The sequence below is a fragment of the Oreochromis aureus genome, linkage group 23 (genome assembly GCF_013358895.1).
Source record: "Oreochromis aureus strain Israel breed Guangdong linkage group 23, ZZ_aureus, whole genome shotgun sequence".
Classification (NCBI taxonomy): domain Eukaryota; kingdom Metazoa; phylum Chordata; class Actinopteri; order Cichliformes; family Cichlidae; genus Oreochromis; species Oreochromis aureus.
In genome coordinates, this window is record NC_052963.1 from 21,003,122 (window position 1) to 21,025,881 (window position 22,760).

At 42.4% G+C, this 22,760-nt stretch overlaps 1 protein-coding gene across 1 annotated transcript in view; it reads left to right on the plus strand.

The window, feature by feature from the left end:
* LOC116310261 (inactive dipeptidyl peptidase 10-like) overlaps window positions 1-22,396 on the plus strand; it is a 79,086-nt gene extending 56,690 nt beyond the window's left edge. The window contains exons 17-27 of the mRNA XM_039607356.1: window positions 2,765-2,812; window positions 9,260-9,349; window positions 9,539-9,608; window positions 10,119-10,247; window positions 10,337-10,393; window positions 11,655-11,709; window positions 12,294-12,393; window positions 12,942-13,000; window positions 16,563-16,632; window positions 16,870-16,943; window positions 19,504-22,396. Of these exons, the coding sequence (XP_039463290.1) occupies window positions 2,765-2,812; window positions 9,260-9,349; window positions 9,539-9,608; window positions 10,119-10,247; window positions 10,337-10,393; window positions 11,655-11,709; window positions 12,294-12,393; window positions 12,942-13,000; window positions 16,563-16,632; window positions 16,870-16,943; window positions 19,504-19,632 (881 nt within the window). The 3' untranslated portion in view covers window positions 19,633-22,396. The remainder of the gene's footprint in view (window positions 1-2,764; window positions 2,813-9,259; window positions 9,350-9,538; window positions 9,609-10,118; window positions 10,248-10,336; window positions 10,394-11,654; window positions 11,710-12,293; window positions 12,394-12,941; window positions 13,001-16,562; window positions 16,633-16,869; window positions 16,944-19,503) is intronic.
* Window positions 22,397-22,760: the final 364 nt, after the last annotated feature.

Here is a 22,760-nt window from a genome sequence, read left to right on the forward strand (position 1 = left end):
GCAGGTCCTGATGGCATCCCGGTCGTGTTCTCAGAGCGTGTTCTGGGAGCTTGCAGGAGTCCTGACAGACATATTCAACCTGTCCTTGGCTCCACGCTGTGGTACCGGCCTGCTTCAAATCCACCTCCATCGTCCCGATACCCAAAAACTCCAACCCATCTTGCCTCAATGACTACCGCCCAGTAGCACTCACCCCATCATCACTAAGTGCTTAGAGCAGCTGGTCTTAGCACACTTCAAATCCTGTCTCCCCCACCCTGGACCCCCACCAATTTGCATACCGCCAGAACAGGAGCACAGAGGATGCAGTCTCCATCGCACTGCACTCTGTCCTCTCACACCTGGACAACAACAACACCTACACGCCAGAATGCTGTTTATAGACTTCAGTTCAGCGTTCAATACAATCCACCCCTCACAACTCATCAGGAAACTGACAGACCTGGGCATCAGTTCCCTCATCTGCAAATGGTTACTGGACTTCCTGACCAACCGCCCCCAACATGTCCGGCTGGATAACCACTGCTCATCTACCATCACAATGAACACCGTGTACCACAAGGCTGTGTGATGAGCCTTTCCTCTACTCCTCTTCATTTCCACGACTGCAGACCTGCTGATGGTTCCAACACCATCATTAAGTCTGCAGATGACACCACGGTGATTGGCCTCATCAGTGACAACGATGAGGCCGCCTACAGGGAGGAGGTGGATCGCCTGGCTGAGTGGTGCGACACAAACAACCTGCTGCTTAACACCGAGAAGACCAAGGAGCTCATCGTGGACTACAGGAGGAATGCTGACCCACATCCACCCATCCACATTAAGGGGACGGCTGTGGAGCGTGTGAGCAGCTTCAAGTTCCTGGGAGTCCACATCTCCGAGGATCTCACCTGGACGACCAACTGCTCCAAGCTGGTCAAGAAGGCTCACCAGCGCCTCTTCTTCTTGAGGACTCTGAGGAAGAACCACCTTTCCTCAGACATCCTGGTGAACTTCTATTGCTGCACCATCGAGAGCATCCTGACCAACTGTATAACAGTCTGGTACGGGAACTGCTCTGCCTCGGACCGAAGGCGTTGCAGAGAGTCGTGAAAACTGCCCAGCGCATCGCCGGAGCACCACTTCCTGCCATAAAAGACATCTACAGGAAGCGGTGTCTGAAAAGGGCTGGGAAAATCATCAGAGACCCCAGTCACCCATCACATGGACTCTTCACCCTCCTGCCCTCTGGGAGGCGCTACAGGAGCCTCCGGACTAAGACCACCAGGTACCGGAACAGCTTCTTCCCACAGCTGTCAGACTCCTGAACTCTGCCTCCTGACATCTGACAGCCTCTGTAGAAATTATCCACACCCTCACTTAACTTAACTGCACTACTGTATAGCTCTGTGTAAATAATCATTCTGTACATACAACAATTTTTAACCTTACAACTGTTTACAACTTGCATAGTTCCCATTTCTGTATAACTGTATATCTCATATTTCTGTAAAGTTATTTATTTCATACTCTGTATAGTTTTTCATATTTATATCCTGTTCATATCCTGTACATAGCTTGTACTCACTACAGCCTGTACATACCTATAGTTATAGAATATTCACAACATACTTCATACCGTGTACATTATAACATACCACAATAGACCCATTTCTGTAATATACTTGCATATCTATATTATTGCTAATATATATTGTAATATATCTATATCACTAAAGCACTTCTGGATGGATGCAAACTGCATTTCGTTGCCCTGTATCTGTGACATGTGCAATGACAATAAAGTTGAATTCTATTCTATTCTATTCTATGTCGTGTTCATCTGAGGTTTTATTTAAGTAACTTTAGAACCTGGCTAAGAACACATGACTTTGTATTATGTCCCCATATGTAAAATCTTATAATTGAATTAGATTTTACTGTGTAAATGGAAAACACGTGTTTTTATTTTAAATTTTTAACAAATGTCATACAGTGTAACTAATCTGGGTACCTGGAGCAGAGGTTGTGTGGCTCACTCATGTGTTGTTTCAAATACTATAAAGCCCTGTTTGCATTTTCGAATCAGTGATCCAGACATCGGTTAATCCTCCGGTGGTTTCCAAACTTTCTCTTCACGATACACTGCACGCTTGCTTTTATAGCAACAGGAAGCAGCCTTATTCTGGTTCTTCTTTTTGATCGTTTTGTGAAATGAAGCCACTTTCAGTCATGATACCCAGAGTTTTCTTTGGTTCAGGAGCAACGTGTGGTGCCGCAGCCTATCACAACAGTCAATCACAGGCCAACAAGCTTCACTAGCTCATAAAATCTGCTCATTCTTGCTGCCTCTGTTTCCCTCTGGAGGCGTGTTCAGTTTCCGGGTGGTTTTTTGGCTTCTTTGGCTCCATGTTAGCCATGCTAGTTTATTTCTCCGGACAAATAAGGCACTCAATCTAAAGCCAGACAACACCATCTATCGACAACATTGTTCACTTTTACTTTCTAATATGGCAAATGCAAAGGAAAGGTGCATTTAGAGCTTGGCTGAGAGAATTAAAGCTGATTGAAATCTCCAGTTTTACTCTTTTTGCTTTAATTGCATAACAATTGCAGAAATAAAAATAAAAATACTCCTGACGTTCAGAATAAGTTGTTCTTTTTTGCTTTTGCATGACTGACAATTGGTCAAAACACAACCTAAAGCAGGCTGAATCGGCATGGAGCTTTTTATTCACAAACACACGGTCATCTCTCTCTCTCTCTCTGTCTCCCATCGCAGGTCCCGGAGTTCCAGCTGTGCTGCTTGTCAGTCTCGCCGACATGGACTGTGAGTGGAGTCTTTACCCTGCCTGATGGTGTTTGTACGATGTTTGCGTGGGCGGGCAGATGTGCTTTTTTCTCACTCCCGCTCTGAAATGGAAAATAGTTTTCTGCAATTAGGCGACATCATCTCATTTGTGTGGAAACATGAGCAGCTGCTGGAGTTGGTGCCAGACCGCGCTGATAATTTCTGCATTTTGGAGGCGTTTAACGTGCTTTGTATCATACTTTAAACGGGCGGGTGTCATCGCTTAGCGTTTTAGAAGAGCTAATCATCAGCGGGGCTGCGAGGGGAATTCATTTAAAGATTGTGAAAGAGTGGATTTGGATACCATCTGTGTAAGTCAGTGGCGCACAGATAGGATGCCAGAGTGAGGACACCTACACTACATTGCCAAAAGTATTCACTCAGCCATCCAGATCATTGAATTCAGGTGTTCCAGTCACTTTCACGGCCACAGGTGGATGAAATCAAGCAGCTAGCCGTGCAGACTGCTTCTACAAACATAGTGAAAGAAGAGGTCACCAACTTCATGCACAGTCGAGGTTATAATCATGGCAGTGACACCTTTGCTTTGCCGTGTGCTTGTGCTTCTTCAAATGCACATGATCTACAGAATTTTCCATCACACAAAAGCAGTAATTAAAAGCTGAATTAAAGTACAGTAACAGTTTCCATGTGTCTGTTTTTAAGAGAAATCACCTCAAAATGCTACGGAGCAGCCTCGTCGTTTCGAGCCACATTGTGTTGTGTTAACATCAGGCTGAAGTAACAAACGTAGTTATTTTTCCTGGGGTTCCTTTTGTGAGAAATTCTTCCAAATGCTGAAGTTTCCAGGGGTAACAAACCAGGTGCTTGCTGTGAGAGGATCAACTTTCTCCAAAAAACAATTCCATCTGTTTTTTTTCTCTTGCGAAACAAAAGAGCTTGTTTAAAAAATATCACCAAGCTGACTGTTGCCTCCTATTTTGGAGTTCATATGCTTCCACAATTGAGCCTTCAGTGAGTGTATTACTGCCACTTGCTGTGGCACTTGGAGACTATGGGCGGCAGACAAAAACCCACTTAAAGTCCAGGGCTGAAAAATAAATCCACAGCTGAAGTGCCAAAAACTGTAGTTCTTCTAATGCCCGTTTGAGGTGGACTCTGAAAGTCACCATGCTAAAATATCCAAGTTTACATCCCAGAAATTTGATCCTGCTCATCTGGACAGTGTGTTTTCAGTCACTTTATCAAAGTGGCTGAAGCTGGTGAATTTTTAGATAATCCCACATTTAAAGCCCCCCAAAACCTGGGAACAATAAGCAGGGCAAAACCAAAGGCAAACAAAAAACTGACAAATCAAAGGGGCGTGACTATATTCATATATATATATATATATATATATATATATATATATATATATATATGTAGATATATATATATATAGATATATATGTCTATATATATATATATGTATATATATATATATATGTCTGGCAGCACAAATGAACCAGCTGCTAGTTAACGAGAGACACCGAATGGCTAACGAAGGTTGGACGGTCCTGATCCCCAAGGACCCCAAGAAGGGACCGGTCCCATCCAACTACCGACCAATAACCTGCCTCAGTACTACATGGAAGCTCCTGTCAGGCATCATATCGGCTAAGATGTACAGGCACATGGGTCAATACATGAGCGGGGACAGAAAGGGATTGGCAAGAATACCAGAGGCGCAAAACACCAGCTACTGGTAGACAGAACAGTCAGCCGAGACTGCAAGACCAGACTGACCAACCTCTGCACTGCCTGGATTGATTACAAGAAGGCCTATGACTCAATGCCCCACAGCTGGATACTGGAATGCCTAGAATTGTACAAGATCAACAGGACCCTAAGAGCCTTCATCAGGAACTCAATGGGGATGTGGCGTACAACACTAGAGGCCAACCCAAGCCCATAGCACAAGTCACCATCAAGTGCGGGATCTACCAAGGAGATGCTCTGTCCCCACTGCTGTTCTGCGCGAGGCCTGAACCCCTCAGTGAGATCATTAACAAGACTGGCTACGGATACTGACTACGGAACGGAGCAGTTGTCAGCCACCTCCTGTACATGGATGACATCAAGCTGTATGCCAAGAGTGAACGAGACATCGATTCACTGATCCACACTTCCAGGCCATACAGCAATGACATTGGGATGTCATTTGGGCTGGAGAAGTGTAGTCGGATGGTAACAAAGAGAGGGAAGGTAGAAACTGAGGGGATTGAACTACCAGAAGGCAACATTGCAGACATAGAGGACAGTTACAAGTACCTGGGGATCCCGCAGGCGAATGGGAACCATGAAGAGGCCGCTAGAAAAGCTGCAACCACCAAGTACCTGCAGAGGGTCAGGCAAGTCCTGAGGAGTCAGCTGAACGGTAAGAACAAGATCCAGGCTATCAACACCTACACCCTCCCCGTGATCAGGTACCCTGCTGGGGTAATAGGCTGGCCAAAGGAGGAGATAGAAGCCACTGACATAAAGACAAGAAAGCTCCTTACCATGCATGGAGGGTTTCACCCCAAGTCCAGCACCCTGAGGCTGTACGCTAAGCGGAAGGAAGGGGGCCGGGGACTGGTGAGTGTCAGCACCACAGTCCAGGATGAGACAACGAACATCCAAGAATACATTGGGAAGATGGCCCCAACTGACCGAGTGCTCAGTGAATACCTCAGGCAGCAGAAACCCAAGAAAGAGGAGGAAGGCGAGGAACCATCATGGAAGGACAGGCCCCTGCACGGTATGTACCACCGGCAGATAGAGGAGGTGGCTGATATCCAGAAATCCTACCAGTGGCTGGACAAAGCTGGACTGAAAGACAGCACAGAGGCACTAATCATGGCAGCACAAGAACAAGCTCTGAGTACAAGATCCATAGAGGCTGGGGTCTATCACACCAGGCAAGACCCCAGGTGCAGGCTGTGTAAAGATGCCCCTGAGACAATCCAGCACATAACAGCAGGGTGCAAGATGCTAGCAGGCAAGGCATACATGGAACGCCATAACCAAGTGGCCGGCATAGTGTACAGGAACATCTGTGCTGAGTATAACCTGGAAGTCCCGAGGTCAAAATGGGAGATGCCCCCAAGGGTGATGGAGAATGACCGAGCTAAGATCCTGTGGGACTTCCAGATACAGACGGACAAAATGGTGGTGGCTAACCAACCGGACATAGTGGTGGTAGACAAACAGGAGAAGACGGCCGTAGTGATCGATGTAGCAGTTCCGAATGACAGCAATATCAGGAAGAAGGAACACGAGAAGCTGGAGAAATACCAAGGGCTCAGAGAAGAGCTCGAGAGGATGTGGAGGGTGAAGGTAACGGTGGTCCCCGTGGTAATCGGAGCACTAGGTGCGGTGACTCCCAAGCAGGCGAGTGGCTCCAGCAGATCCCGGGAACAACATCGGAGATCTCTGTCCAGAAGAGCGCAGTCCTGGGAACAGCTAAGATACTGCGCAGGACCCTCAAGCTCCCAGGCCTCTGGTAGAGGACCCGAGCTTGAAGGATAAACCGCCCGTAGGGGCGTGCTGGGTGTTATACATATATAATATACATATTGTTGTACAGTAAACAACAAGGCAGAGGCAGGGCAGACACTCGAGGATGGAGAGGAAAGGAGCAAAGTCATCTTTTATATGCAATCAACCAACTTTCCTTATGCAAGTTTTCCTTTCTGGAAATAAGATGTGTGTGGGGGGATCAGATATAGTTTATCAGAGAACACCACCGTGACTGGTCTGCAATATGGATTATTTATGTTGCTTATCAGCAAATGCTTTCAGCCTGTTTATACAGTGAATTTATAGCCAGTTTACCCAGCAGCCTTTGCTGAAGCCTCGTGCGTTTTGCAGCCACATAGAAAGTAAATGAATGACGACTGAAGGTCTCCCAGTGCATTTACTGCATAAATGAAGCAGAGAGAAATCAAACAGCCAAGAGTGACAGCTGTCAAGTTAAGTCTGTGTTTTTTATAGTCCAGTATTACAAACGCAAATCTTCCTCACGGGGGTTTCACAATCTGCACCAGCTGCACTCAGACTGATTTGAAAAAGGGAAAAACACGCTCAAAAAACATTTAGTATTAAGAAACTTTGGGAAGAGTAACTAATGAAGCGTCCCTCTGATAAGACCCTGCTTTGCAGTAATAGCATCTTGGGAAACTTCCTCAAATAATGAGTGTAAAAGGGTTTCCTATAAAAAGATATTTTCCTTAAATAACAGCTAGAAGGTGAGTGGTCATATTCTAAGCAGGGTCATGTTATACTGAGGCTTATGTGGTGTTTTAGGAGAGAACTGCAGGTGTGGTGGGTGTTTTTCTCCTCAAAGGGGATTTTGATGTGTTGCCAAGCCAGAAAATATTTACTGGTTGGTTTGGTTCATGGTCATCAGTAAACCAGTCTTACAGTGCAGGTTTTGCCCTGTAATCCATACAGTAATGAACTTTCTGAACTCTTCTAGCTGATCAATCATACATCAGAGGCAAAGCTCAAATGAGAAACTGTGAGCATGTTAATAAAACTGCAAGTTAGACCTTGGATGGAAAAACACCAACACAATTAGCTGCTCATCACGAACTCGAATATGAGTGTCGTGTACCTTTTAATAAACACCTCTTGTATGAGGCATCTATTTATGACACTGTTTAGTCTTTCTAGCCATGATAACAGCTGTGTTGTAGTTGGATAAACATTAGCAAGTTTTACATTTTACCCAAGCAGGCTCATAATCCATGCTACATGCAGCGGCCTCGGTCTGCAGACCCTCAACTGAGATAAGTAAAAACACCATGCAGATCTACTCTTCTGATCTCTAAACACAGCTGTTAGAAGGTAGGGGTCATCCTCTATCAGGGTCAATATTTGGTGAGAACAGAGTCACGTGCTGGGTTTTTCCACCCACAGGAGGTAACAGTGAAAACTACCAAACTATACCAACTTTATTTGTAAAGCACTTTACAAAGAACCGCAATGAACCAAAGGAGAAGATGCAGGTTTTAACAAGAGATTTAAAAATGGACAGAGAAGAGAAATTTTTCCACATTTTAGGAGCTGCAACAGTGAAGCCACGGTCCCCTCTGAACTGAGTAGAAAACTAAATATGCCCCATGATTCAGTAGTTTGTGAATACACCTCTAACAGCAATAACTTGAATTAATCTTTAGCTTTAGCCGTTAGACTGATGGACTCAGGGACTGCGGGGTGTGCTGTGGCTGTAAAGCAAGCCTAAATCATGACTCCTCCACCACTGTGCTGACAGTTGGTATCAGATGTTTGATTTTGTGCTTTATGACCAAACATTTCAACTTTGGTCTCTTCTTTCCAAAGGACATTGTTCCAGAAGTCATGAACTTCAACATTTATCATGCTAACTGAGACCTGTAGAGTCTGAGATGTAGCTTGTGAATAGCAACGTCAAGTCAGGTTTCCCCCTTAATCCATATAATGTTGACTTCTTTTAACTGTGCCAGCTAATCCTGACGTGAGATTTTGTGATGTTTTTGTATGTTAAAAAAAAAACCTGTTTCAGTAGCGGTTTTTGATACGGGCGACACGGGCGGTTGCCCGGGACGGCATCGTGGTGGGGGGCGGCATCACGGGCATCGGCAAAAAAAAAAGGGGGGGGGCGGCTGCTTCCAAATAGAGCACATTTCGTTCATAATGTTGTAAATCCAAGCCCATTATGTATTCATGATTTGAATCCCGGGTTGTGTGAAATCCCAGAAATACACCTTAGACAAAGTGAATATGTGAACTAAGGTGTAGGTCTATTAGGTTATGTTGTGGCGATCCTCGATATGGGGATTTGTCTTCATACTGGAGTGCAAAATTAAAACCAATGGAAGATGGATAAGAAAAGTTCAAAGCCATCAGGTGCTCAGTTTAGAAAAAATAGAAAAGAAGAGGAGGAAAACGAGCAAAAGATACAGGTAAGCAGATGTGTCATTGGATAATGGCAGGTCATCCTGAAACAATCAGAATCAGAATACTTTATTAATTCCTAAGGAAATAATGTGGGTTGCAGTTGCTCCAAAAAGAAATGATGAAAATAGTAACAGTAACAGACTAAACTCCAAATAATACATTATGTTACAGATTTTAATATCAATTAGTTCCAACAACAGTTTTATGTTAATGTACAATCCTTAATATGTTTTATGTGTGTGTGTGTGTGTGTGTGTGGGGGGCAGAGGGAGTGTTCGCCCGGGGCGCCATACAGGCTAGGACCGCCACTGTCCATAATAATATTTACATAAAAAAATAACAGTGGAGTAGTAACCAGCAGTCGATAAAGACTTGATAGAAAAACACTCAGAGAATTATCTGCTCCGCTCCGAGCATCCTGTACCTCTTAGCACCTTTTAATGGTTTTTCTCGTCTTAATAACAGCTTTGTTGCACTCTGATAAACATGATTTGTCCTTCACAGCGTATTTCGTCTTGGAGAACAACCTCCCCCTGCGCTCAGCGCTGGAGACTAAAAGGATGATTCGGACGGAGATCACTAACACAACCTTTGGTACAAATTATCTGCACTTAACAGCTGTGTTGTGTGTGTGAGCTTCATGAGATAATTGAGCCACTCCGAGGGTAAATGACACGAGCGTGTTTGAGTCTGTGCACCTGTCGTCATGTTTGTGTGTCTGTGCGTGCAGTTTTTTTATCCTCGCCTCGTCTCCAGCTAATATTTCTGCATGTCTTCTCACAGGGCTGCCTCTGAAGCTCATCTATCCTCCTGACTTCTCTGACTCCTACATCTACGGCCTTCTTCTTATTGTGTAAGCCTTCTCCACTTTATTACATTTGCATTTTTTTATTTTTTTATTTTATCGCAGCACTGTGAGCTTCAAAGGCCAGACTCTGTGAGGACAGCTAAAAATGAAACTGCAGTGTAGCTGCAGGCTGTCGGACACATTTGTGGGGATGAAAATGGATGTTTGAGAAAAATGTAAATGTCATAGCTGAAATCAACCTGCAGTTTTATTTACATGCGGAATGGTTTCAGAAAGACGTGGTTATACAGAAGCCTAAACAACCTTCAGTTCCCTTCATTTATGTCCTCAGTTAACAGTTTTCTCATGAGTTTATGCCCTCGGTGGCTTATTTTAAGTCTTTCTCAGTACAGTATGATGCTCATTTTGTAAATTATGGTGACCATTAGAGTGAAAATGGGTTAGGGCCAAGGGTCAAAATGCTTCAGTGAAGCGCCACTCTCACACAATAAACTACAAATATGTCCGGATCTAAGAGTCTGTACATTAATGTCAGTAAAACAACCTTCCTGACAGCGGCAGCTCTCCAGGCGCCCAGACGGTGACGGAGGAGTTCAGGCTGGAGTGGGACTCTGTGCTGGCAGGATTGGAGCAGGTCATCGTGGCACGGATTGATGGCAGGGGGTCAGGGTTCAGAGGTCAAAGGTAACAGTTTTTGGTTTTTTTAGTAACCGAAGTTGTTTCAGTCCTTCCTGACCTCACAGGTAGTCTCTTTGTCTTTTGTCCTCTGGCAGTTTTTCCCAGCAGAGGCTCGGCACAGCGGACGTGGAGGACTACATAGCAGCTCTGAAGTACGTAACACTGGTCTGCACGCCTTCATCCACCCTGGAGTACCATTTCTCTGTTAGACAGAGAATTTGTCAGAGCTTCGCAGATGACTCTGTGGTATTCTTGGGCGGGAAACAAAGATGCATACGAAGGACAGTTTGTTTCTAACTAAAGGATTCAAAACAGTTAAAAAGCAAAGCAAAATGCTTAAATGATCTATAACAAGAAGCCTCTGAATGCTGCTTTGTATTTTGTATATATTCATTTCATTTTCTTTGTTATTTTTAAAAGTATTTTAAACAAAGGCAAAGAAAGTTTGACCTTAAAAAACTTGTCAGCGTTCCAAAGTAACATAATATATTTAAAATTCTCCGGTTTGTCTGTATGCTGTCAATACACGATATGGCAGTAAGAAACATTAATTAGCACTTTGACTTTCAGATCAATCTGTTGACCTTGAAGAAGAGGTCAGAGGTCAAATGTGACTTGAGATTTAAACCTTTATATGTTACTTTCTGTATTGACAACACACCAAACTTATGAGAGTCATAGTTTCTGGGTTCTAAGGCTTTTTGTCATTTTTCAACCAGTAAGTTGACCTTGAAGACGTTGATGGATGTAAGGCTAATTTTAATGGCTTGTTAACATGAGTGCACTCTACTCACCTACAGAGTTTTATCAAAATTCATTTAAACCTTAAGAGCTTTCATGTTTACAGACAGAATGAAACACACATGTAAATGCTACCGAAAACAGAACTCCTTGGCCCGAAGCAACTAATTTAGTTTGTGAACAGAAGAAAATCAATCCAATCTCTGTTTCCAGTTTTCTGGATATAAAGGTGCTTGTTTTATGAGCTCCAAACATGTTTGAAATGGACATTTTAGAGCTTGTCACTGTTTCTTAAAGAAAATAAAACATTTAAATGGTCATTTTTACGACTGTTATACCTTTTATTGACCATATTATGGGAATACTGGAGGCCACACCGCTTGATTTGATGATTAGAATGAGGATGAGGTCTGGTGTAAGTGATCTTTGTTCAAAACTTTGGGAGATGTAAAGGAAAAATGTATTTCTTTATAAATAGTAATATTTCTGGAAAATCTATATAAATTTGTATTCAAAAACTTCTCTCACAGCTTTGACCTTTGACCTTCCTTCCGGAGCTTCAGCCGAGTGTGTGATGTGTGAAATGAAATATAAAGTTATAATTACCCCTCTTGCTTTCTGATACCCACTTCCTCTCCACTCGTTAAAAATAGCCTCTGCTGTGTTTTTCAGTTACCTGGCGGAGCGGCCGTTCATCGATCGCACTCGTGTTGGAGTCTTCGGCGAGGTTCGTCTCTCACGCCCTGACCTAACCCTGAATACACGTGTGATCGGTACAGTAACTGTAGTGGCTGCCCAGTCAAAACTCTGATTTCTATTTCCTCCTCATCCAGTGAATTAATCCCACAAAAAAGAGGAAATGAGATTTTACAAAGAAAACATGGTGAAAATTTGCTCTGCCATCATTAATTACAACAAGTCAGTGAAGCTTCAGTCTGCCTATTTAAAAAGTAGAAACCACTGTGAATCCATTTCAGCTCTTTGGTACAAAAAAAATAACAGGTGCACTGGAGTATGGAGGGCTGTGAGTGCCAAAATGAATTCATTTGATGTACTGAGGTAATTAAATTCATCATGAAATAATAATTGAATCTAATAATAATTAATTAAAATAATAAATAATGTATTAACTGTTTTAAATGAAATTACTTGTTACCTGTTTTTAAACCCAGAAAACCCTAATAATACCTCAAAAACCCCAATTAAATTACACATTATTCCCCAAAATGTAGTTTTGTTTTTGCAAACAAGATAAAAACGTCCTGCTGTTTTCTCGGTGCAAGTGATGCTCCCCTAATGTCTCCCCTGCAGGGCTACGGTGGCTACCTCGCGCTGATGATGCTGAAGTCGACAGAGAAGCTGATCAGCTGCGCAGCTGTTCGTGCTCCCGTCACCGACTGGAGCATGTACGGTGAGCGGGAATTTGAATCCTCTTTAATACAACACTCCAGGGACGCGGAAATATTTATTACTTCTGCTGCTGCTGCTGAACCCGGCTAGTCATTTCTCAGAACACGACGTCTTTATCCCACACAATCTTTTTCATGTGCACTGCTGGGGTAATGTCACTTTAATTATCCTTTGCGTTCGCTTTCGGGAATTCAGGGTTATTGAATTTAAAGATGAAAAAGTTCTCGTCAGTTCTGGGAGGGAATGCTGGGCGTTAGCACTCCTGTACAGCTGAGGTCTTCCTGCTGGCTGTGATTAGAGTTTAATAGACTGAAGTGCTGCTGCAAAGCCTCTGCTTCAAAGAAAGCGTCTCTCATTTTTGCCAATATGCTTGAATAATAAACTTCAAATGTGTCCTTTAACATAATGTGTGGCTTCTAAGTTATCCCAGTGCCACTGATCTGTCAGATCCTCCAGCAGATCCATGCAGCACTTCTTGGTTTTATGTAAAGTTCTCAGGTTGTTGCTGACGTCATGTAACCTCTTTGATTTCTCCCTTTTCCCTTTCAGCCTCAGCCTTCTCAGAGAGATACTTCGGCTCACCTTCAGCTGACGAGAGCAGATACCAAGTGAGTGTCTTCTGTCTTTTACCCACCTGCTACTTTATTAACGGAAGACTTAGATTCATTTCATTTTAGTCATAGTTTAAGCATTTAAACTCTTTTATTTTTATTCAACTAATTGTTGTAGCGTGAGCGTTCCTCCACACGGCATCTTATTTTCCTGTCCATCAAATGTGAAACGTGTCCATATGTCCGCTCGTCTCTTCCTCCCAAGTGTCTTCGAGAGAAACTGCGAGCATGTGAGGTGGTTGAGTCATTTCCCGAGGGCAGATCAAATGTGTACGTCTGATTACTTCTGATTGGATTACTTCCAAACTCGTCCCGCCTTGCTGACAACTTCATAAGTTCTGATTGGATCTCGTCTCTCCAAAGTGTCCATCAGTTTTTGTTTAGTTATCATTTGTTAGTCAATAAAATTAACACTGCTAAGAAATTCAGCTAAATGCGACTGGATCTGGGAAGTTGGATGTCCCTCATCAGATATCGTGTCACGTTTGACCTCTGACCTCACATCTACATTTCACATCTGCCTTTTTTAAGGGGACATCAGAATGTATTACATGTTTAAAGAAAGTAGAATAAGCTGCATATACTGTAGTGTATAGAGTGAAGTAAATATCTGTCATGCTACCATTATCTGATTTTTTTACTGCACTACAAACTGCTTAAAGTACTTTTAAAAATAACAAAGAAAACAAAATGAATGTATACAAAATACAGTACTGTTCCCTTAAAAGTAAATATTGCCCAGAGAGTGAGCCGGCTTGGCGGAGGTTTGTGCTCTCTGAGTGCTTCTTGTTATTATTAAATCCTTTATTTAAACAGGCAGTCTTATTGAGATCAACATCTCTTTTTGAAAAGACAGACCTGTGTACAAAAAACATATACAGAAATTGAGATACATTATACACACAAAAAAAGAAAAACGTGTGCTGGGGTTGTTGCAGGGAGACAAAGATGACCCTTTAAAACGCTCCAGCGAAATCAGAGAATAGTTTTTTTGTAGCTTGTTCCATTTATAGACAGCAATGTGTTTAAACAAGAAGCGCAGCTGATGATAAAATGTCCTGCGACCTGACACCTTTATCTTTTTATCTCTACTGTGTTTAAACTGAGGTGTGGAGGTAAGCTGGCAGCCGTACAGGCTGCTTCATGCAGCTCAAATCTCTGAAACCAAGAAGGAGAGTGCAAACTTAGAGCCACTTTAATGGGAAATGCAGCTGGCTGATGATGCAGGTGGCTGGGTGGGTTTCACATTTACCTGTTTTATTCCCAATCATTTCTACATTTTACAGTATAGCAGAGGTTAGACAGCCAACAAAAATTATTCATCTGCCATTTTTTTTAAATAAAGAACAACCAGTAAAGAAGAAGAAAACATTTAGGAACAGAGAAATGCCAGCCTAAAAAAAACAAAATCACCCAGCTGTCCTCCAAGTGAAGGTTGCAGTCAGAGAGTGTTTTTCTTCCTAAGTGGGTTGCCTATAACTGGGCCAGAGAGCTCTATTTTTGTGACTCTCGCAGCAGGAGGGGTGGTCTGCTTCAAAAGTCACCCAGAGAAGGAAATGTGGCACGATCTGATCAGACAATAATCAGCGGGGCATCATCACTCACCCAGTCCTCCGAGATGCAGAAACAGAGACGGGTGAGAAAACATGCCGTGGTTGATGGCTGGCCGCGGGTTTGAATTCCAGCTGGGAACAAAATGAATGACGGCAGTGAGACTGAGAGATCCTGTAATATTACAGCTTCCCCCTCCCAGAGCGATCGCTATCAGTCTGGCATCTTGATTTTAAAAAATGTTTTTTGCTTAGTTTTTTAATATCTTAATCCAAAAAAAAGCAAATCAAACAGCATGAAGGACAACAGATGGGGTCATCACACTTAAAATGACTCACGTTACATCATGTGAGTCTAGCACCTTTATTTCAGGGACTTTAATTCAAGCAGACCACAGATATAACCCTAAGGTCGAGTTTTTCCAGGCTAAATAAATATAAGAAATGACCTCAGATGGAAACACGAGCACTCAGAGCTCAACTCACCCTGAAGGACAAGGGCTACACTGAAACTTTGTTTTTATTACAACATGCCAACGTCAATGTGTTACGCTGTCATTGTGCTGCTAACAGTGATATCAACATCAAATGTTTTTACTCAACCGAGGTACTTGTGTCCCCCAAGGCCAAGTATATTGTTGTGAAGTTTGAAGATGATACATAAAAAGTTGTGGATAATCTAAAGTTTTTACTGATATTCACATTCGGTGTGACCCTGACCTGATTTTCACTAAAATTAAATCAGCTTGAGCTATTATTGGTATCTACCATCACACAAAATTTGAGCATATTATCCTGAAAACTGTGGACGCTGGACTGCTAACAAACAGACAAACAAGGGGAGTTGATTGCATACTTCCTCCCTTCAGGGGGAGAAAAATACTGATGGCTGCCAGTTCTACCCCTCAGCCTCCTATTAGATTAAAAAGGCACCTACAGCACAAATGCAGTGTAAAGGTCCAGTTTAGTGACTCCGATTAGCCAAGGTGAGGTCTTGCAGGCTTAACCTTCCTGTTACCGCACGTTTGGGCTACAAGCCAAACTACAAACCAGTACTCCTAGTTTCAGTCCCAAGACTGAATGAAAGAAGAAGGTTGTGTCGGGAAGGGATTCCAGTGTAAAATATCCACCTAATCAAGCAAGCAGATAATCAATAATGTGATCCATGGAATGACGTGGAAACTGTGCTACTGCTGGCTGAAGAGGGGAGGGGAAGGCATGTTCAGAGGCAGTTAAAGAGAAGGAAAAGCAGGAGCGCCGGAGTGAGAGGAAGACCTCAGAGGAGGTTCATATAGTGAAGGATGGGCTGGTGTGACAGAGGAGGATGCCAGGGATAGCGTGAGATAGATGATCCACAGTGGCGACCCCTAGAAGGAGCAGCTCAAAGAAGAAGTATGAAACTGAGAAGTTATTAAAAGAAAAAAGAGAGACAAATAACCCATCATGCAGTTGTCATGCAGGGGGAAACAGGGCAGTTTGTGGCCTATAAATTTGCTTTTTATTACTGTAAAGGTAAACATTTTAAAAAGGCTCTATGGAGATGGATGCGCTTACTAGAGGAATGGCAGGTTTGGCACGTTCATATGTTTCATCAAGAAGATGGTTACTTGCTTTAATAATCTAGTGATTTCCAGAATATTTAGCTTAAAGCTTCTGTTTACTGCTTATCTAATTCAGGGTCACGAGGGATCTGGAGTAGGGTAGACCCCAGATAGATGGACAGAGAAACATCTAAATCTCACATCCACACCTAGAATCACCAGTTAACCTAACATGCCTTCAGATTGTGAGATGAAGCCAAGCTTGCACAGGGAGAGCATCAGTCAACAAGAAAAAATTAGTTTCTTATATATTTTTTCCTGTTAATCATCTTACAATCCACCTCCTCAAGTGGAAACTTCACGAGTAACTTTTCTGACACTTTTGACACTTCAATCTCATTCTGATGCTTGTAATGTTGTGACCTGATGTTAATGCGACAAATAATTTGATTTGTTTCCAATCTTCAGGCTTCCAAAGTTCTGTCCGGCATGAAAAATCTGGGAGGAACTCTATTCCTGGTCCACGGCACTGCTGACGGTATGCACATTTCCTTCATCCTCCTCACAGAACAGCAGAAACAGAGAATGTAATTTGACTTCATTTCACAGTAACATCGTAGTAATGTGGGCTACATAAGGTAGGCGTGAGTCTCACGAGCCTCTCTGCTATGCTGAGCTTTAAAACTTGACCTCGGCGAGTGCAGCGCCTTTTATCCAGCGGTGGAATTAACCTCTCCGACACTTATTTGCATGTCCTGTTTTTTTCTCTCTGCAGCCAATGTTCACTTCCAGCACTCGGCCGAGCTCATCAAGCACTTAATAAAGATCGGAGCCAACTACACTATGCAGGTAAACACTCGGCTCTTACAAAGAGTCTTTGCAAACAGCAGCTGTGGCTTTTAATTAAAATGGGTCATCCTCCATTATGTATCAGTGCACTGTTATGCAGAGTCTTTATTTACTCCAGTGTGGCACAGGAGATTTGCGGATGATCTGATATCGTCGTGTTGGTGTTGTTCCCTGATCATCATGAAAATGTTGTTCCAGGTTCAACATTGCAAGTGACCAATCACATTGTTGTGACGTTATTCTTTTGCGCGCCAAGCCATTCGTGCATTTATGAAATTCCAATGTTGCAAGGACAATATCAATTCTGCTTACCGTTTATTAAAGGGTTAGGGTTAGGATTAGGGTCAGGGTCCGTTGATTGGCGGACAGAGGCGGTTTCTCGCAGCTTAACTACATTTTTTTGTTTTACGGCGGTTTTTCCCGAAGTCGCAAAAGTATGACGTCACAACATTCTGATTGGTCACTTGCAATGTTGATCCTGGAACAACATTTAGTATGATGATCTGGGAACAACACCAACACGACGATATCAGATCGTGCGGAGATTTGCAGTCCTGTACTTGAGTTCTAAACTTAACTGTAAATATGTGAGTTTTAAGATTTTTTTTAATATTTAAAAGTTTCAAAATATCTTCATAAAGCTCACTTTACCCCACTTTAAAGGTACTTATGAAGAGCCCTCTTTCAATAAATAGCTTTAGTTTTGCTGATTAGCTTATCACAGCTTAGCATGGTCACAGCTGGTCCATTTTTCACTTAAACACTAAACCAAATGAGACACCAAAAGGAGGGTTGCTGTCCTCGGTATGTTTTAAAAACCTCTCTGTGCCAAACTTCACTCAAAAAATGTGTTCTTTGACAATACTCTAAAGAACAAACCTGTAAACGTGCTGCTTTTATGCTTATAGTAAAAAAACATGTATAAATAAAAACATAACTAATGAGTAAACTTTAGAGATGCTGCTACGTGGGTATTGCTACCATTTGATTGACATTTGCTTCTGTTTCCAGTGTTTGAATTAAGCTAAGATAGCATATAAGCTAGCAGAGTTAGCATATTTCTTAAACAGAGTGATGCATATCATCTGTTAACAAGAGAGCAATTCAATCATATTTACCTAAGTACAGCTGCAAATACTGTAAATCATCTCTTCCACAGTCTTACAGTGTCAGTAAAAATCCACCTTTGCTTTGGTTGCTGGCAGATTTCCACCTGTCATCTGTAGTTTTTCACATTAGCAAATTCTTGCCAGCTACTCACTGAGCAGTTGTCAAACTGAAGAGTAAAAGCTGCACTTTCTGTAACATAGTTTGGTGATGTGGTAAACCAAACTTTTACTGGGACATTCTCTATTTCCGGTTTATGTTACACTCTTCAGTTTAACAGTCAGTGAATAGTTGGTGAGTGTTTGCTGACAAGTTGGTGTCTTTCATACAAAAAAAAAACTACAGACGACTGCAGTAATTTCCCAGCAACCAAAGCAATCACAAGGAGGTTTTGGTGAAGCAACTTCTTTGTAACCAGTTTCATCTGGTGGTAGCCAGCAATCACTCACAAAAAGCCCAGACTCAAATCTAAGTATCTCCCCAGAAAGTAGAGGAACCTGATTTTCTCTGATCCACAGATTTGCTCCTAGTTTTTCCACAGACAGATAAACAGATAAAAGCTTCTCACATATCTTGTTTCAAAGTGAGCTGTGAGATAGGAGTGGGCATATAGATCCAGATGTTGACAGTATTGATACTAAAGCTCGTATTGGTATTGGATACTAGCACGATTGGATTGATGCTCTAGTTTCTTTGTCTCGTCTAAATTCAGTGCGTTGCTCCTGTTCATCAAGAAAGCAGGAACACTTTAATGAAAGGTGTGTTTCGGTCTGTTAACTCATCACTGTGGAAAGCAGAAATGACTGAAGTAACTTACTGGTCATTAAAATGTGTTCAGACCTCATAAATCATGACACACTGCTCCTCCCCTCAACTATCAGTATCTGTATTGGTACTGGTTATACTGGTCCTGTATTTACTTGGTATCGCAGCAGCACCGGTGTAAGCTCAGTTTTTCCTAGAATTTCTAAATTTTGTAGTTTCAAGTCTGAAAGAGAAGGTCAGCTGCTTTTATTTCACAGATTTTTTCACAGCCTTCAAAATGTTGTGACAAGTTATTTTAGAAATTCTGACGTATTTCACCGTCTTTGTGTTTGTGAAAATAAATCGGTCAATCAAATAAATCCACTTTTTCGTCCACTTCATCACTTGTTTCGCAACTTTTGCCCAAATCCCAGAGCCCTCCAGTGCAGATGGAAGTGTAGCTGTTAAATTCTGAGCACTCAGAGGATTTATTTGTTGGATATCTGCAGTCCAGTTACAATAAAGCAAGGAGACTCAAGGAAAGACATTTCTATTGTGGTCAAAACCTTGAGCACATTCAGGTAAAGTGAACCTTGAGAGAAGAAAGTGAAGAATAAAGCATAAAGCTCACTACAAGACATTTTCCAGAGGTTGTTCAGATGTTTCATTCGGACAGAGTGTTTTAAATTCTCTCCTCTTTCCGGGCCAGATCTTCCCAGATGAAGGCCACTTCCTGTCAAGACGCAGCCAGATTCAGCTGACTCACTCCCTAATTGGATATTTCAGAGGATGCCTCCTCGATGCGTCATCGTTACTCACCCAACGAGACGACGAGTGAGAGGGAACGGGCTCGCTACTGTTTCTGGGCGTGTGTGTGTGTTTTATACCTGTAGCACAATGTTTGACAGACAGGAAAAGCTTCTTATTGACATATCAGACTAGTCTGTGTCACCTCAGTAGAAATAAGCTCCAGTTTTCACCTGCTGTCACAGGTTGTCGGTGACTGTCCCTGGATTTATCACCTTTCTTTTTTTTTTGTCCTGGCGGCGCAAACAAGCCTGTGAAAGAAGCGTTTATAACTGTTCAAGCTTCAAACTGTGAGAAAACTGTGAGATCACGTTGGACTTGTTAATCGGAGTTCAAATATAATTGAGAAATTACTTTTTTTTTTAACCTTTAAGGTTTAGATTAGTTTAAAATCTGTGAATCCTTGTTGCCTAGAGTTTGATGACTGATTCAGAAACCTGTTGTTCAAGGTGTGATTGAGAAGTTCCTCCGTCAAAACAACTTAAAACCGTCCATGATATAAATTTGGACAATCTCCCCTTCATGAACTCCCTTTCATCTACTTGTGCATACCTGCATCATTTTACAGGTTATTAAGACGTCAGACATGGGAGGCAAACCTAAAACAGAGAGAATATGTTTTTGGAACGGGAAGGGAAAGCTAAGCTTTCTTACTGCCGATGTATTCAAATATCACCAACCAGCACAAAAACCAACTCCTTTTTCCAGTTTATTCCTGATCATTAGTAGAGGAGGAGCTGTTTGAGGCAGTGTCCCACTGAGGTAGATGTGTTAAAATACAGCTAATGCTACAGTCACACCAGGGAAAACAACAGCAACAAGTGGACGTCCAGTCTTGTTGCCTTTTAAATTATTGCTTTGACTTCGGTGCATTGAGGCAATGATAAAACTGTAAAGTGTTTTCTTACAGTTTAAGGCGCCTTGAGGCAACTGTCGTTGTCATTTGGCGCTATATAAATAAACCTGAATTAATTGGATTAAATGGCAGTGAGATGGAGTCGATCTGCTTTCAGTCTGTGATTGAATGGGGTCAAGTTGACAGTTTGAGTTTGTGAGAATACAGCAGTAAAGGCTGATAAATCAGATGAGATCAAAGATCTTTTGCCAACTACGTGCACAGAAACTCACACCAGTCACACCATCACAGATTTGAAACAGAAATTCCTCCATAGATAGTAACATAGGGGCTTTTATTTATAACAATACAACTAGTTGAGTCGAGCCTGTTATCGCAAAGCGTCCCAGAGTTGTATCAGGAGTTACTGCAACTTGTTGGCAATCAATCTGAGAGTGATTGCAGTCGGTCAAAAGGCAGCCTGCAAGTGCTGGGGACAATCATCACAGATTTGTCATGGTCCAGTTTGTGCTTTGGTGTCATGGAATCATTACACTTTTTATTAGGAGTGTTGGTGGATATGAAAACTCATTTTCACAAGACCAACCACAAAAGGACTCAAACCCTCAATTTCCTGATCTGAAGTCTGAGGCCTTATCCATTAGGCCAAGTGGCCACACACTGAGATGCAGACTTACTTCTGGTATGGTTTGTAAAGACGGGACTCTTAGCTCACACCTTGCATCAACTGTTGTGTCTTTCTCAAAATATTAAAGCATAATGATACCAACGATACCAACCTGACCCAGAGGTCAAGAATCTTCCAGAGCTGAGAGGATAAAAAAGTAGAAAAACATCAGTTTTATAGATAAAGCCATGTTTAAAAACCTGACTTCAAGGACGTTTTCAGGTCATGTTGTTTCCTTCTTTTTCCTTTTGATGCACTTCTCATTTCCCCGGGTGTTTGTGATGCTATCCTGTGGATTATTTATGTGGGGCCAGCTTACAAAGTTTGACTCATCAAGCTCATAGACAGCAATAGTGCTAAACAGATGTACGACAGTTACAAGATCTTTTTTTAAGCACGCTATGTTTCCTTGTCCTTACTGAAACAGAGAGTTATTTATTTATTTATTACATCTAAGAGTAGATATTTACTTTTTCACACCGGTTTTTTTTGGTGTTGTGCAGGTGTGGAGGAGCTTAATAGCTACTCATAGTTTGGCCTGGACTACATTTCAGGACACAGCCTACTTTGGTTTAACTTTTCTCATGGGTATTTGCAGCAGGTCTGTTGCAGGTTAAATGGTGACATTTGGCTTATAATGTATATTTTATGCTGTAATTTCTTTTTCCTTTTTTTTAGGTAGCTGCAGGCCGTTCTGTTTTTGTATATTTAAGTATGTGGTCCAAAACTTGATTTAGAGTCACCTTTGACTGATTAGGTGCCAGAAGTTTTCACTGTAGTTGGTTCTGTTGTTCTCCAACTTCAATTTGTGCGTTTCCAGCTGCTTCAAGTCTTTTCTTTCCTTTTGTAAATACATTGTGGTTGTAGTGTTATCCAGAAAACACTGCAATAAAAGCATAATAAATGTTATGCCAATACGGCGCCCGAGAGCGCTCCTCGCTGTGATTACGGCTCTGAGAGCGATTCCCACAATTACCGCTCGGCCACTCACAAGTGCCATCAATCACAGAGACGAGCATCCTTGGCGAGGTTCATTTCCACGCAAGGATAAAAACAGTTGCAGGAGTCGGCGTGCGTCGGGGGTGAAAAATCCCCCCAGTGCTTGGCTTGCAGGTAGTTGCCATGACAACTGTTTTGGTAGCCCAGGATACGGCCACTCTCATAATTCATTCAGAGATGAGCGCTTTGCATCGCGGAGCGAGCAGCTGCTGATGCAACATACTCAAAGCCATATGTATCTGTGCTTTGTAACATGGAGTCTGGTTTAAAGAGGGGGAGCGTATGAGGGGGGGGGATTTTGTTCTGGGGTGGGTGGGAGGGAGGGGGGGGTAATGTGGATGTGGGATGAGTGATGAGAAGCTTATTGTAAATTTTTTTGCTGTTTTAATATTAAAGAATGATGAAGAAGTCATGTTTGAGCTGTGAGAGTTTCTTTGTTAAACACAGGAACACCTCGGACCTCAGTTGGGCTCATAAGCATGGACTGTATATGATAGATGCAACTCAACAAGTTAAATCAACACAAAAAGAGGTTAAGCCTGAATTCTCGCTAATGTCCAGCAGGGGGCGCCTGGCTGGATAAAAGCCTAAGATCTCAGCTGCAAGGCGTAGAGGCTGCTTAACAACCTTCAGTCGC